The following is a 16459-nucleotide window of genomic DNA, read 5'->3' as shown; positions in this document are numbered from 1 at the left end:
AGGCATTTACAAGTAGCTTTAACATCTTTTTATATGCAGTTAGAAGAATGCATTCAGAAATTAAGAAGTCTTTATCTAGCAGACAAGCAGTATAATACTAAAGGGAGAACATTTAGTTTCACCCATTGTGGATATATTTGTTTTATGTGTGTTGGACTTCGAATCAGGGGATAGCAAGTTCGAGTCCCACTGCAGTCAACATTCACCCCAAATTGCTCCTGTGGGGATTGTCCACAGACATGTAATCAATGTAATGAGTGAATCAATAACAGCATGTTGTTGCTTGTTTACTATTTATTTAACAACCACTATCTGTGCAAACAGAGATAACAAAAAGCCTGAACTTTAGACATTTAAGAATCTCGTTCCAAAAACTGGGCTGATTATGGGAGGGAAAAATATACACGTTTTTATCTGTTACTGCGTTGGTATACCTTCTACACAGATGACATGAATTATTTATTTACTTTAAATATCAGGGAGTCTTTACTGCCATCTGGTGTTTAAATATTTAACTTTGCCAGCCTCTCAGGCCCCACCCAAATGTTTGGGATTTTTCAGAATTGCGCAACAGGTGGAGATAATGGGCTTCTGTGAGTGTGTGTCTGTATGTCTTTGTCTGCATGTGTTTGACAGGGCTTGAACTATAAATAATATATTAATGCAATTTTAAAAAGTATGATTCCCACTTCTAAATAGATTTTGAGTGGAAAGTGCCTTAAATACATCAAAAAATCCTAATAATCACAAAAGAAGTGAGTCATACTATGGATCATTATTGCAGTGAACCATTAGGGATGGTCTTGTCTTTCTTTTACACTTACAGCCAAGTCACTGTAGAGGTGGTCTCCAAAGTAAAGGACCTTTGATCCTGTCCACCCTGTCAGTCTGAGAAAGTCAAACAGGTTTCCCTAAAACACAAAAGAAGTTCAGTATTAAAATATTATACAACAAGTCAAAACCTGTAACATTTAAAACATGTCAAAACAGACACTAAATAGAGAAAAAGTAGTCTTATTATTAGAGGATCAGGGACAACTCAAACAAAAGGAACCATGTTGATTGAGGGAAGGGATACTGTAGGATAACAATAATAGAAAGACAGACCTGTTTGTAGACCTCTCCTTTGTCCAGACTATTTATCTTTTCCCACTGAAGGTCTCCATTACTATCCAAGCGCCTGAAGGGTCTTTAGGAGAAATCATTTTTAAGGACATGTCAGAACCTGATGATCACAGTCTGTTCACCACTTTTTCCAAAAATATTTACTCACTTGATACAATCAGTGAAGAAGTGAGGTTTCTCTGCCTGGACAATGACAACATCAAAGAAGTCTCTCCAGTTTTTTCCCACCATGTGTGTCATTCCTTTATTCCTGCGCACAGGAAAAGAAACTATATAAGAATGACAGATTGAAACACCCTCTTTTTATGGCAGAGTGGACTCACAGCTGACAGACAACCAACACTTACACAAAGCTGAAGGGACTGTTGGTGATGAGGAACAGTTTCTTTCCCTTACTGACCAATCGGTGCAAAACAGCGTCTGTCTCCTCTCCTCTCAGAATGTACTTATCTATAGGGAACAATAAAGAGAGCTCAGAAGCATAAGACGTTGTAATGGTATTTTATGTTCAGTAATGGCTTGATGATGATTCAATATCATTATTAATCGTGTCACAGTTGACATTAGGTCAATTAACAAACTGGACTGCCATTAAATCAGATTATAATCTTAACTTTATCACACTGTAGTTGGGTGCATGAATGTAACATATAACATCAGATAAACATGTAGCTGAAAATTACCATGTATTTATATTATATACAGTAGACTATTTATTGAATTGCCAGAAAAAGTTACTATATCTTCAAATGACCTTCATCATAATACAAGATTGTGGCACTAGAGTGATTCAAATTAAGGAAAAAAAAGTCGTACCAAGATCTTCCATGACCCATTTGTACATGTAGCCTTGCAGGTGAACCATGCCAACCGCTTCCTGAAGATTAAAAAGTGTTACATAGACGCTTCACATGAGATCTTAACATGTCATGATACGTTCCTGATCTAGCATGAGTATATTCTGCTGAGAGATGGGTCTGAACTACAGAAATTAAGAATTATATATAAAAACCTGATGTTTTAATAAAAACAAAATTTGAGCTCTAGTGCCCAGTAACTAGAAACCCTGGCATCTCAGGACCAAAAGGAAAATAGCTTATTGTTTTTGTTCTACACATGAGTCAATTGGAAGGTTTTTACAGATTCCCGAGCCTCCGTCCAAAGAAAACAGTCAAACCCACTGGGTCAGTATGCTTCTCAGCATGTAGCAGGTAGAGGCAACACATTAAAACCTCAGGAGCAGAAATGAATAAACAACCGTTGGAGGTCATTCTCACCGAGACGTCCTTAAAGAGGTGAACTGGATCGTAGTCGATGTCGTTGCTGATGAAAAAATCATTTGCTGCTGCCAAGAGATTCATCTCAGGAATGGAGAAAATATCCATGAACTGCTTAATCTTTGGTCCCTGGGATAGAAAATAGATTTAAAGGCGGGGTAGTTACTTGAAATGGATTTAATGTGTGTGAGCATGTAAAATGTGACTTCTAATCACAAAATGAACCATTTGTATTACAATCAGTGCCCTTATAAGGCTACCCAGGAAACAGAGACCCATCATGAAATAAGAGTCGAACCAGAACTATTTTGGATAGGAATGTTTCGAGGAGAATTAGAGAATGGGGGAGGACATAATTGCTGCTGAAGGAGAGCACTTAAAAGACCGAAAACTATTTGAAACTCAAGACCAAATAGCTTCTCATTAGAAAATAAGTATGGTAAACCTTAGGACATTTCATGACTGGTCATAACGGAACACAAATTATTTAAGACAGAGTTACTGCAGTCAGCTTTTAGGGACTGGAACTCAGTCTTCCTGCTTGCGTGACGACAATGGTACAAATGAGATGTTGCGCTTATGTCACAACAAAACCAGATATTACTGATATCTGTGGACAGTTACAGATTTAACCCCGATTCATTTGGGAGTGAGCGGATGAGATTATATCAGATCTGTTGGGCCGACAAGTTAAGAGGAGCTTTCTCATCTGTGCCAAAACAAACATGTTTTACAGAGAAGAGACCTTCTGAACATGTCTCAATACAAAAAGAAGAACTAAAGAAAGATAAGCCGTGTCAGGCAGTTCCACAAACAAACTATTTAAAATGATTGCAAACATTTAAAACCAACCTGATATACATTAGATTATCTGATGGTATTAGTGTTACGGTGCACTTTGTAATTATAAAAAAAAGAAAAACATCCTCCTCACTTTTCCATAGAAGCCACTGTCCTGCTGCAGTGGGATATGGAAAGTCCCCCCATAGAGCTGACGGACCTCGTCATCTGGCACTGGGCTCAGTCCCCTGGAGACATCGAAAATAAATAAATCAGTAGACCAAACTATTATTCTCATGCAAAAGTAATCCCACTCCATCATCACTTATGACGCTGCCCTCGGCCGGTGATTTCCTCTTCCTGTGTTACATTCTTATATCTGTCTCTCTCTTTGGCTCTGTCTGAGTCATGGATGTGAAGATATGCAGATCTGTGTGTCTGTTCACCCGAAGGGGGGGTGAACTACATACTTGCAGTGAAGAACACTAACAGCAGAAAAGATTAAGCTTGAGATAAAACTGAGATCACACAAAATCAGGCAATGCAACCTATTTTCGCAGGGTGTGAGGAGGTCTTGGCTTTAGAATGTAAATGCAACCATCAGAACACACTGTTTTATTTCTCTGAATCACTGTTTTGATCTCATTCACGCCACTCCCTCTTAAGTCACTTTCCAGCTAGCTAAACCACCAATGCTCTCCCTCTCTTCTTTTGAGGTGGATAAGAAGGGAAAAGAGAGGAAAACTGTGTTTACAAACAGCAGCCAGCGAATCATGCATATACTGCATTTAACGGTACTCAACAGAATCTACATTTCTTACCGATACACTGTTCCTGCCTGAATGTAATGAAAGGCATCTATCTTCATCAGAAGACCCTTAAGAGGAGGAAAGAAGAACAAAAAAAGAGTTCCACTTGTTATTGTCTGTACAGAGAAGTGTAAACATTTCTCCTCCTGCAAAATTATTTACCTTATGGATGTCATAGTGCAGACCCCGGACAGCAAAGTTGGGAATGTAATCATATCTTTGGATGCCTTCAGGGTACTGTCAAGCAGGAGGACAAAACGGATGAATTAATCGTAAATCTAAAAGCAGTTGTATGCCAATATATCCGATGCAACTACTGTAAAACACACCTTAAAGTGTTTGATTAGGAAGTTTCTTGCTGTATTGTAGATCATTTTTTCGAGTGCATTTGAGTACAGAGCCAGAGTGTAGTCATAGTCAAAGCCGTAGATGTCCACTTCAGCCAGGTCCACCTCGTTGTTGGCGTAGATGGTGGAGGAGTTGAGGAGGTTACACGCACCCGGTGGGATGATGTCTGAGAGCAGAGGGGAAAACATAATTCAAATCAGACGGAAAACTACAACAACGAAAAGGAAACCAAACACAAGTCAATATTTGTATTTTATGAAAAGTAGGATAAGGTCATTCAAGCTGTACAAAAAATAAAATATATATATAAATAAATATTCCCTATTGCAATGAAACCTGCTGATGATGCACTTCTGCAGAGTCTAAAGCAATTGTTCCACTGCTGTTTTCAATCTAGTGTGGTAGGCAGGCTCAGTGTGGTTGTGCAATACGTGCTTCTAAGATTTCAACTCTTCACAGAAGTACAGTAGGTCCATCCAAACATTTTTTTTACAGCCCTTGCAAAACAAAGAGCATATTATTATTTTCTTTTGCGTTTAGAATTAATTAGGCTACTTTTCATAAAAGTTATTTTCATTATTGTTTTTCATGAATTTGCCTTCCACTGTTGCACACGTTGGTAACAGCCATGCGGCATACGCATGTTCCCAGATTAAACAAACAGTTTACGTTCTGTTCCTCTGACAGCCTTTAATACCCTGGCTGGAAAATGAGTGCCACAGAGGGTTAAGGGATAACGTGGGTCATTCTGCTATGGGAGAGTTCAATAAGGGCTGCAGCTGGGCAGCAGATATGCATGTGTCATTCCTGAGGCTAGTTTCTCTCTAATCAATACAAATATTTCAAAAGACCAGATCTAGAAAATGTAGATCCAAACTCTTAGGTATTTACTTCTCTTGCACTATGTTATCCGTTATATGTATGTCTGTCACACACACACACACACACACACACACACACACACACACACACACACACACACACACACACACACACACACACACACACACACACACACACACACACACACACACACACACACACACACACACACACACACACACACACACACACACACACACACACACACACACACACACACACACACACACACACACACACACACACACACACACACACACACACACACACACACACACACACACACACACACACACACACACACACACACACACACACACACACACACACACACACACACACACACACACACACACACACACACACACACACACACACACACACACACCATTAATAGCTTTGCAATAAAGTAAAATAACATAATATTTTTTATGCAAGTCTGTGCTTGCATAAATGATCTAAGGTAATGTTTTGTTCTGTATAAACATTTATTCTGTATTATGTGTATATAACCTTTTTCTCTCAGTAACTGATTCAATGCCAAAGCAAAGTCAGCATTTAAAAACAGAACGTGTGTGATTAAAGCTGATCATGCACTAAGGAATAATTGTAGGGTTGGGCCACATGGCAAGAACAACAACTCTGAAAAGTAAATATAGTTGAATATTGCCTTTTCATAAGAGATATCGTGATTGGGGGGAATAGAGTGATTTATTGTGACATTTTAATTTATGTCACCAAAAATAGCCTCTTGGTTAACTGGCACATTTACAGAAATGTTGATCAATGTGCACTGTCCCTGTTAAATAAATAAATACTGATTTTCAAAATATTGACAAGCTACATGAAAGAAACATTTGACCTTGATTTACAAAAAAAAGCATTGCATTACAACACAAAACGTTTTGCAGTATCTTACTATTAAGGACATGATAACCTGGGTAACACGATAGGACTATTGACTCTATTTATAGCTCAGGCTACCATACTAGAGATATGCATTTGAATAAAATGAACAATTTTGATTTATTATACAAACTGACCGACCACTTTTATCCCAGGAGCTTGTTTTGAACAGTCCAAGCTTTCCATTACTCATCCGCTGATGTCGCTTCTTCTTCTGCTTTGGGTTGGTTTACTGGCAGGACGCAAACAACTTCACGGCGTATACTGCCACCCGAAGTCCCCCGGAGTTGGGGACTGGCTTCAGTAGAAGCCACTGGGTCGCGTCTTCCGAGTAAATCACCAGAAGCGCCGATACCTCATCACTCCACCGCTCCCATGTTATCTTTTGTGTTGCTATAAGTTAGTCTCTCTCCGTTGGTGCGCTGGGCTAATGCTAATGCGAGCAAATAAAATGGCAGCTTCACAAAACTTTTCAGAGTTTTACGGGGCATGGTTTGCAATTCGCCGAGGCAATCAGAAATTAGGCGCTTTAGAATACTTTTCCCCCCCGAACTAGGCCAATAGGGGAGGGAGATTTGGTTTCACACCAAAAATATCTGGAACTAGTCCCTAGTTCGTGCAAATCTTTTCACCCCCAGATAGTCCCTGCTATAGAGGTGGTACTTTCCTGGGGAGGAAATGGTTCGTGGGTGTGTCGGCCACACTAGCAATATCTGATTGGCTGGGCGAATTACAAACCACGCCCCGTAAAACTCCGAAAAGTTTTGTAAAGCCGCCATTTTATTTGTTCGCATTAGCCAGCCCAGCGCACCAACAGAGAGAGACTAATTTATGGCAACACAAAAGAAAACAAGGGAGCGGTGAAGTGATGAGGATGTGTCGGCGCATCTGGCGATTTAATCGGAAGACCCGACTTCTACTGAAGCCAGTCCCCAGCTCCGGGGGACTCCGGGTGGTAGTATGCCGTGAAGTTGTTTGTGGCCTGCCAGTAAACCCAAAGCAGAATAAGAAGTGACGTCAGCAGCTTCATTCGCGTAATCCTCCCTCAGGGACTTATTCCGGTGAGAACGCGATCTACTAGGACAGTTACAGGGACTAAAGAGTTCGGGGGGGACTAAGTACTGGGGACAAGTAGCAGCTTAGCACTTGGTGTGAAAGCAGCTAATGTTGTGCCAGGAGAGGCCCAATTTAAGTCACTGTGTTATTTCAAAATGTATCTGAACTTGTTTACTTTTGCCCCTTTCACACAAACGCGGTTCCAGGGCCGTTTCGGAGCTAGAGCCTGATAAGCACCGTTTTTCCTGTTCACACCGCAGCTTCGGTCTTGAAGCAAAAACCGCATACGTCACGCTTATGTCAGAGGCGGGGGCAGGATCAACCTGAGCAATAACAGTTTATTATGGCGAGTACGGCAAATAAAAGTTGTAACAAGCAGTGACTAGAACGCAACCACACATAAAAAAAAAACACTTTATAAAGTCAGTCAACATTAACCAGGCTTAGTTTGATTCTGTTTATTTGTACCTTACTTTGACCATCCGTTCACTGTCATTGATCATTGTGGAAAGCAGGCAGATGTTTTGTTTTGTATTATAGCAGCTATCGGATGGAATCAATACATGGGCTGCACAGGTTGTCATGTCCAACTATCACAAGTAGAATCATAATGAAAAATACGCCAGTAAAATGTGCCTGTAGAATACAGCTTATGCCACAATAGGATAGCGACAAGTAGTCAAGATAGTCAGTTTAATTTTGGTTGCTATACTAACATCACCCATTTTATACCAGAGACACTTGCATAGCAGCGGTCGGTAAATGCCGTTGAAACACATTAATAAACAATGAACAACTACTACTTACTAACAAAGCACTTATATACTAACAAAGGACTGGCTTATCCAAAGCCAGTTGAGTAGCACTTGAAATGTTTTGGCTCTATGAAACCTGATGTACTTATATGATTCTGTTTTCTTCAAGTTTGTATCTTCCTGGTCGAATGCACTTATTGTAAATCGCTTTGGATAAAAGCGTCAGCTAAATGCAATGTAATGTAACCACGGCACTCTGGAGAAAAGTACAAGGGTTGAGATTAATTTAATCTGGCTTCGTATGATTAAAAGCAACACGACCATCGACCCGACGCCGTTGGCGAGAAAATCAGCGACATAAACGGTGACTTGTGGGGCTCTGGGTGGTGTGAACAAAACGGTCGCTGAAAAGAAAAACCGGTTCCGAACCAGAAGAGCGCAAGCACGGAGCTAGAACGGGAACAGCGTTAGTGTGAAAGGGGCATTTGTAAAAGATTTGAAACCACTGCATCGTTTCTGTTATTTAGACAATTTGTTCTGTTATATAAGTAGGCTACAGTACATTTACCATTTCAAAAAAAAAAAAAAATGTTCAGATTGACTTATAAACAACAAAATCACAAACTGAAAACAAAGAAGAGATGAGTGCAATGTAAACATGTGATGTGAACTCACGCTCCGATAAGCTAGCTAGTATGTTCAGTTTGCTAACGTAAGCCGTGTTGTATTGCAACTGTGTGGAACTACATATTAAGTTGTCAGTTTAATCAAAATAGTAGACCGTTTTTTTATCCTGAAATGCACTTTGCAAAGAGGAACAGTAAGCATTGTTGTGTCATCTGTCCAGTGTGCCTACTGTAAAAGAGGATGGAAAACACTAACAACATGTCCTCACTAACGGCTGAGAGAGCCTTGGTGACGTGGAGGGTAACCTTCGCTGTGTTTTTGGGGTGACTTTGGGACAAATTGTGAGGACCCTCTGCTTACCGTGAACCAGCCGTTTCGTGTCGTTGTACCGGGCCCACAGGTAGGTGCTCTGGCTCACCGGAGCAGCGGAGGTGTATGACCTTCTTCGGACACCATTAACACCCGGAGCACCCACTGGCTCCTTGGGTCGCTTCTTGTCGGCAGTCGTGCATCTTTGCGGCGGCTCGCTGCTGGGAGATGGCCCCTCGCCACTCGGCCTGTCTGAGTCAGAGCTGAAACTTTTTGTTTTGTCGCAGCCCTGCTGTTTTCCTGACACTCTGCACGTTGTAGAAAGTCTGTTCACTTTGGGGGATCTTGCAGCAGGAGTTGTCCTTTGTCCTCTTGTCCACAGTGTACGAGTCAATGCTGAGCCCACAGCCTTAAAAGACATTGTTAGGCTACTGTGCAAAATGTAAACACTCTAAAAAATCGCCACCGATACAAGCAGGCACTAGCAAGTATGTGATGTGAAAACAAATCCCTCTCACGTTTGTAGACATGCAGCACATTTCCACGCCCCTTTTATTTAGAGGGGAGGGTCGGAAGTCTCTACAACCAATCCGAACCAAAGCCCTCCCAGCGTGATAAGAATAACACCTACGTCACTTCTGGGCGAAAATTACGACCCCGCCCCCTTTAGGGTGAAAACAACGTTGTCATTTGAATGGCAGTCAATACACATTCTGAACTTTTTGCCAATCCGATCAGAAATGTAAGAACACCGTGGATTTTTGGATCTCCAAAAAGCCCGATTACGATGGCCAGTCAGGCAAACAATTACATTAAATGATTTGAAATCGACGATTGGGCTCAATATATGGTTAAATTAAAATCAGCAGGCGAGGCCGTCATATCGCCAGCATTACTCTCATGAGCAAGGCGGAAAATAATTGTTTTATCATGCCAAAAAGTTGCTGTGTCTTTTATTGCACCTCAAACATTAAAATAAGTGTTACGTTTTTCTGTACTTCCTCTAAGAAAAAAGGACAATAAAAGAAGAGCTCTTCAGGCTTAATCGCCATTCAAATTACATTGTTGTTTTCTCACCAAAGTGGGCGGGGCCGTAATTTTCGCCCGGAAGTTACGGTAGAACTCCATGGGACTTTATTTCAGCAAAATCTCCCTTTTTTGTATTTTCACAAATAGAATAAAGGTTTCAAATCTAAAACTGTGTGTTAAAAAATACTTACCCTCTCTGGGATGATCCAGTCTAGATTTGAAGAGTCTAGGTATAGTGGTTTTAGATCAGGACCTGGGGCCTCATTTATAAAGGGATATACGCTAAAAGAAATGGCGTACGCCAGTTTCTACGCAATGTTTGCGATTTATAAAATACTAGCTTGATGGGAAAACGTGCGGTCCTCCACGCAAACTCTAACCCATGCGTACGCACTAAAACGGGAGAGACGAGAAACTGCGACACCGTTGGCAGAAGGAAGAATGGAGATAAATATCTGGAAATAATACCATAAATAAAATGTTACCTCTCATTTATCATATATGAAGAATTCATTTTTCAAACATTGATCAAAGCCAATCTTAAAATGATTAAACAAACGCCTGTTGCCACTCCTCAGTGCACACAAAAACATAACTAAATAAATACGGATATGTTATTTAAAAACACCTCGAATATGTTATGAAATGTTTTCTCACAAATGATGCGGTAAGCAGGAGGACAGAATTTTGCATTTCTTGTACGAGCATGGATTTATACCATGTTTAATCATGTTTTATGCCGTTTGCTAAGACTTGATAAGTCGCTCGTAAAACACAGGGAGTATGGAAACTAAGAACACCGATGTGGTAAATTGTACAGCTAATATAACACAACACATTAGTTATATTTCCTTTAACTGGTGGATATAGAGTTGCTGCGGGGGGGTTTGAGATGCACAGGCTGCAGTGGAGATGCTGCACACAACTGATCGACAGCTGGGACACAAACCACCAAATACGAAAAACATAATTCAGATCCAGTCGTCATGATTCCACTCCGGAGGGATTCCCCGATCATTTCTTACAGTTTCTCATCAAGGGGGGGGGGGGGGGTCTCCTGTCCCCGGTACAAACACGCTGCCTGAGGAAGGCTATGTGTATTTTTTTTGTCATGAACCTTTTTCGGACCACTTACTTATTTATTTTGGTGACGATCCGACCTCCATGCTGCTGCTCTGGTTCAAACTGCATCCACCAAACAATATGATGTATCTCCACCTCCCCAAAATAACCAAAATCTGACACGAGAGGTTTCTCAATACTCTAATTTCCCCTCCTCGACTCCTTTCCTCGATTCCTATCCTCGATACTTAGTCCCGCCCACAGGAGATGCGAGCGGAGGACTGAGGAGGGGGACCGAGGAGAGAGGAGGGGAAGCAGCAGGCGGGTAGAGAAATGAGAACTCCTCTCCTCTGAGCGGTCATTTTAAAGAGACGTCCATTAATGATGACAGGAGGCACAGCAGCCCTCTGTCTGATTGACAGACGTGTTCATGACAACTTATATATTTATTTTTAATTCATTGACAGTGCGGTATAATGAGACAATAACAGGCTACAGATGCGGACATATACACAGACATATATTCAGTGCTTGAATTGGGCCGGTACTCACCGGTACGCAGTACCGGCACTTCTGATTTTTACCCATGTAGTACCGGCACTTCTTACTGAGTACCGGCAAGGTGCCGGTGTTACAGTATAAGTTGAGTCATGACAACTGGCGACATTCTATTATTTTCGTCATAGGAATCCGGGGCGTGTACATTGAGGACCCATTGTTGACTTACCAGGAAAGAAACATCGTTTGTCGTTTACGTTCATCTTTTGCTATATCTGCCTTCCTAAGATCACTTTGCTGCACATTCAGTACTCGTATGTGAGGTTGTGGGTGAGAGTCCGATATCGTGACGCTTACAGGGAGGTATCGAACATTACAAAGTAGGTGACTGTGTGGATGCCTGTTCAAAACATTGCAAACTTCAATAAATCATTTAAATTATATATTTGTGTCCGACTTTCATTTGTTCATCGTTCTTAATGTGATGTATAGTAGCTTTGATAGCTGTCCATACCTTCAGACAGCCTAAAAGTAAAACACAAGTTGTTTATTCACAGCCCGAACGCTCATCGAGATGACTGGATCAGTCATGACAACTTGTGATCAGCTCCGATTAAATTGTGATATCAATTCTGTAGCTAACCTCCAGGGAGCACGTTTATTTTATGAAATAAACGTTAAACGTATAGGCTTAAAGGCATAATAGAACTACCGTATTATATGTATTCAACTTGTGCCCCGCTGGACTTACTTTTCTGTGGTTTACCGTTACTGTGACATATCAGTATAGCCACGGAAGATAGTTTGTGTGTTTAATTCCCATGCATCAAGGTTATTTTCATGTATGTAATTGTTTTTCCTGCACAGTGTAGAGTCTTGTTGTGATGAGAGGGATACAGGTATTTCATAAAATAAACGTGCTCCCTGGAGGTTAGCTACAGAATTGATATCACAATTTAATCGGAGCTGATCACAAGTTTCATGACTGATCCAGTCATCTCGATGAGCGTTCGGGCTGTGAATAAACAACTTGTGTTTTACTTTTAGGCTGTCTGAAGGTATGGACAGCTATCAAAGCTACTATACATCACATTAAGAACGATGAACAAATGAAAGTCGGACACAAATATATAATTTAAATGATTTATTGAAGTTAGCAATGTTTTGAACAGGCATCCACACAGTCACCTACTTTGTAATGTTCGATACCTCCCTGTAAGCGTCACGATATCGGACTCTCACCCACAACCTCACATACGAGTACTGAATGTGCAGCAAAGTGATCTTAGGAAGGCAGATATAGCAAAAGATGAACGTAAACGACAAACGATGTTTCTTTCCTGGTAAGTCAACAATGGGTCCTCAATGTACACGCCCCGGATTCCTATGACGAAAATAATAGAATGTCGCCAGTTGTCATGACTCAACTTATACTGTAACACCGGTACTCAGTAAAATGCCGGTGTTACAGTATAAGTTGAGTCATGACAACTGGCGACATTCTATTATTTTCGTCATAGGAATCCGGGGCGTGTACATTGAGGACCCATTGTTGACTTACCAGGAAAGAAACATCGTTTGTCATTACAATTACAAAGTAGATGACTGTGTGGATGCCTGTTCAAAACATTGCAAACTTCAGTAAATCATTTAAATGATATATTTGTGTCCGACTTTCATTTGTTCATCGTTCTTAATGTGATGTATAGTAGCTTTGATAGCTGTCCATACCTTCAGACAGCCTAAAAGTAAAACACAAGTTGTTTATTCACAGCCCGAACGCTCATCGAGATGACTGGATCAGTCATGAAACTTGTAATCAGCTCCGATTAAATTGTGATATCAATTCTGTAGCTAACCTCCAGGGAGCACGTTTATTTTATGAAATACCTGTATCCCTCTCATCACAACAAGACTCTACACTGTGCAGGAAAAACAATTACATACATGAAAATAACCTTGATGCATGGGAATTAAACACACAAACTATCTTCCGTGGCTATACTGATATGTCACAGTAACGGTAAACCACAGAAAAGTAAGTCCAGCGGGGCACAAGTTGAATATAATACGGTAGTTCTATTATGCCTTTAAGCCTATACGTTTAACGTTTATTTCATAAAATAAACGTGCTCCCTGGAGGTTAGCTACAGAATTGATATCACAATTTAATCGGAGCTGATCACAAGTTGTCATGACTGATCCAGTCATCTCGATGAGCGTTCGGGCTGTGAATAAACAACTTGTGTTTTACTTTTAGGCTGTCTGAAGGTATGGACAGCTATCAAAGCTACTATACATCACATTAAGAACGATGAACAAATGAAAGTCGGACACAAATATATAATTTAAATGATTTATTGAAGTTTGCAATGTTTTGAACAGGCATCCACACAGTCACCTACTTTGTAATGTTCGATACCTCCCTGTAAGCGTCACGATATCGGACTCTCACCCACAACCTCACATACGAGTACTGAATGTGCAGCAAAGTGATCTTAGGAAGGCAGATATAGCAAAAGATGAACGTAAACGACAAACGATGTTTCTTTCCTGGTAAGTCAACAATGGGTCCTCAATGTACACGCCCCGGATTCCTATGACGAAAATAATAGAATGTCGCCAGTTGTCATGACTCAACTTATACTGTAACACCGGTACTCAGCCGCCGGCAATATACGTATATATTGTAAACGCAACGCAGCGCAAATGTGGGTCTGACTCTGCCTCACAGAGGGTGACCATGATCATTCAGATCATACTAATGCCCTCGATTGGTCTCTGTGTGTCATTCAAGCTCGGGAGGGTGTGTGTTGGTGTATGTGTGGCGCGAGCGAGCGAGAAAGCGCGCCCACCGGTTACGTGTATTGTTGTTAGCATCTGGTGCTAGCTAGCTGCGCTAACGGATATAAGGAGCTTTTTCAACAACAAGGTGGAGGGAGAGTCCTTTGCTGTCAGACTGAGAGGCTGATAACTACAGCTCTGGTGAGGTAAATGACTCTCTGAGTCTTTAGATAGTTAACTTAGTTTAAGTTATCTCAGTGGGTCTCAAACGGTTCGGTCACCATCTATGTAAACACATATTTCCATTTGAGGGGGTAGTGATAAGTAAAATATGCATGAATAATACAAACAAAATGTTAACTAGGTGAAAAAAGGTAAGATAAACTTGTTGAGAGCTAAAACTAGTCTTTGCTGTTGCCTCAAAGAGGAGCAGGGGGGAGAGGAGGGAGACAGGGGAGGCCGATTCAGGAGCCCAGACACACTCACAACTATAAATGAACCAAAAACAAATAAATAAACAAGTTTCAATGTTTTTTCATATTGGATATTGTATGATATTGGTTATGGCCATGTACTTATGATTTTATGATTATTTAAATGTATACATTTTTGTTTCATATGGGTGTAGTCTCTTTATTTCCCCCTCAAAATGCACCAGATTGATGCATTTAAGTCCAACATTTAAAAACAAATCTTACCGGGGGAGTATGCCCCCGGACCCCCCTATAGGATTTGAGGCCAGGCCCCACTGTTCCCAAATAGATTTGCAATTTTTTTTAAATAGTAACCCATCTCCTTATGTTTCTTTTTGGGTAGTAGATTTAAACTAGAGGGCTATCACTTTATGCAGCAACGCTATTGACAAATAAATCCAGCAAAATGGCACAAAAAACTGGTAGAGGCCCCAGGGACGAGGAGTCATTTAACCAGCCAGTAGGAGTCAACCTTTACTTTCTTTTATATCCATAAAGAAAAAGTAAATCTGTTTACAGTTGTTTCATTATGGATGTTGAGAGGTATCCATATATCTCTTCATTTTGCTCTCAAAGTGCACCAGATTGATGCATCTAACTTCAATATTTAAAAAAAAATGTTCCCGGGGGAGCATGCCCCCGGACCCCCCTAGACTAGAGGGTGTCAGGTCCACTCCCCACTTATAAAAATAGCACTTTACCACTGCACCCCCTCTAATCTCAGATGCACCCTGAGTCATTTTGTTTAAGTACAGTGAGCCTTTCTAAAATATACAGTAAAGAGACAAACCCACCAGCATTATAGGATATACTATGACTTTGTGCGAAATACTTGTTGCTGATTTAGAGTACTGGCACCTTTTTTATTCCAATTCAAGCACTGCATATATTTATATAAATATAACCATTAGCATATTGAAATTATGGGCCAAAAGTTGTATTTACAAGTATTAAAAGTAAGCATGGACACCAAACCAAATGAGACCCGTCTGTCCGCCGCATCTATGCATTGTAGCCTACTACACACACACCTACAGCTCCTAAAACATAATCAGGCTAAAGCCGTTATGTTTTTTATTATGTGAAGCACTAAATGGTCTTAGAATAATATTGACTCTTTGTTTGAAGATATCTACTAAACTAAAGCAAATAAAGAGAGTAGGCCTGTTATACTGAGTGATATACACACTGCTCTGCTTTCTGCAGGGACCTCACAGCTGTTCTCACTGTAAACATTGCGTTGCCGTTCAAGCGGTTACTAAAATAATATCCAGGGGATGCATGCAGAGCTATCATTGGCTGAGATAAGTCCGGCCGTGCGTAACGCTTCCACCGTTCCCGGAAATGCATCCGTGAAGGAGCCGTAGAGGACCCATCAGTGTCTCCTCGGTTATAGCTCCTCCAGAGAGCCTCCTCGATGCTCGATGCTCGGTCCTTGATGTGCATTTAGAGAAATGCGATGACCTTCAACATGGCACGCTGAAATACATTTCCGGGTCACAACCGGAGCACCGAAGAGTCGAGGAGTCGAGGAAGGGAAATTAGAGTATTAGAGACCGTAGAGAAACCTCTACGGTGTGAGATGTCTTTTTTAGCTGTTCTGTCGTCATTTCCTGCTATCTTCTTCATAAAGTCAGTCGAAATGAATGAAAGGGTGTTTCTTTGACTATTTATAGGCAAATATGGGCGTTACGTGAAGCCCGCAAAAGCTGCACCGCATTTCGAGTCGATTGTGATTT

General features: G+C 40.9%; 1 protein-coding gene across 1 annotated transcript; it reads right to left on the bottom strand.

The window, feature by feature from the left end:
- Positions 1-770: 770 nt before the first annotated feature.
- Positions 771-9449, bottom strand: LOC307038198 (5'-nucleotidase domain-containing protein 2-like). Its single transcript, XM_079679520.1, has 11 exons — positions 8926-9449; positions 4321-4505; positions 4154-4228; positions 4004-4059; positions 3337-3430; positions 2403-2531; positions 1942-2002; positions 1473-1575; positions 1274-1375; positions 1108-1189; positions 771-911 (listed from the first exon to the last, which is right to left on the bottom strand). Exons 1-11 carry the CDS (start codon positions 9293-9295, stop codon positions 792-794), a joined length of 1377 nt encoding a protein of 458 aa, XP_079535646.1. The 5' UTR covers positions 9296-9449; the 3' UTR covers positions 771-791.
- Positions 9450-16459: the final 7010 nt, after the last annotated feature.

This window comes from Notothenia rossii, assembly GCF_949606895.1.
Source record: "Notothenia rossii genome assembly, chromosome: 4".
Classification (NCBI taxonomy): domain Eukaryota; kingdom Metazoa; phylum Chordata; class Actinopteri; order Perciformes; family Nototheniidae; genus Notothenia; species Notothenia rossii.
Note: the sequence above shows the minus strand (reverse complement) of the source record. Positions and strands in the feature narration are given on the sequence as shown.

Bases quoted from the DNA above. Each gene is read 5' to 3' on its own strand.
- LOC307038198 (XM_079679520.1), bottom strand. From the start codon at position 9,295: ATGTCTTTTAAGGCTGTGGGCTCAGCATTGACTCGTACACTGTGGACA. The intron at 4,506-8,925 runs GTAAGCAGAGGG...CTCTGCTCTCAG, and splicing joins CACGAAACGGCTGGTTCACG to ACATCATCCCACCGGGTGCG. The intron at 2,003-2,402 runs GTGAGAATGACC...TTTAATCTTCAG, and splicing joins ACCTCTTTAAGGACGTCTCG to GAAGCGGTTGGCATGGTTCA.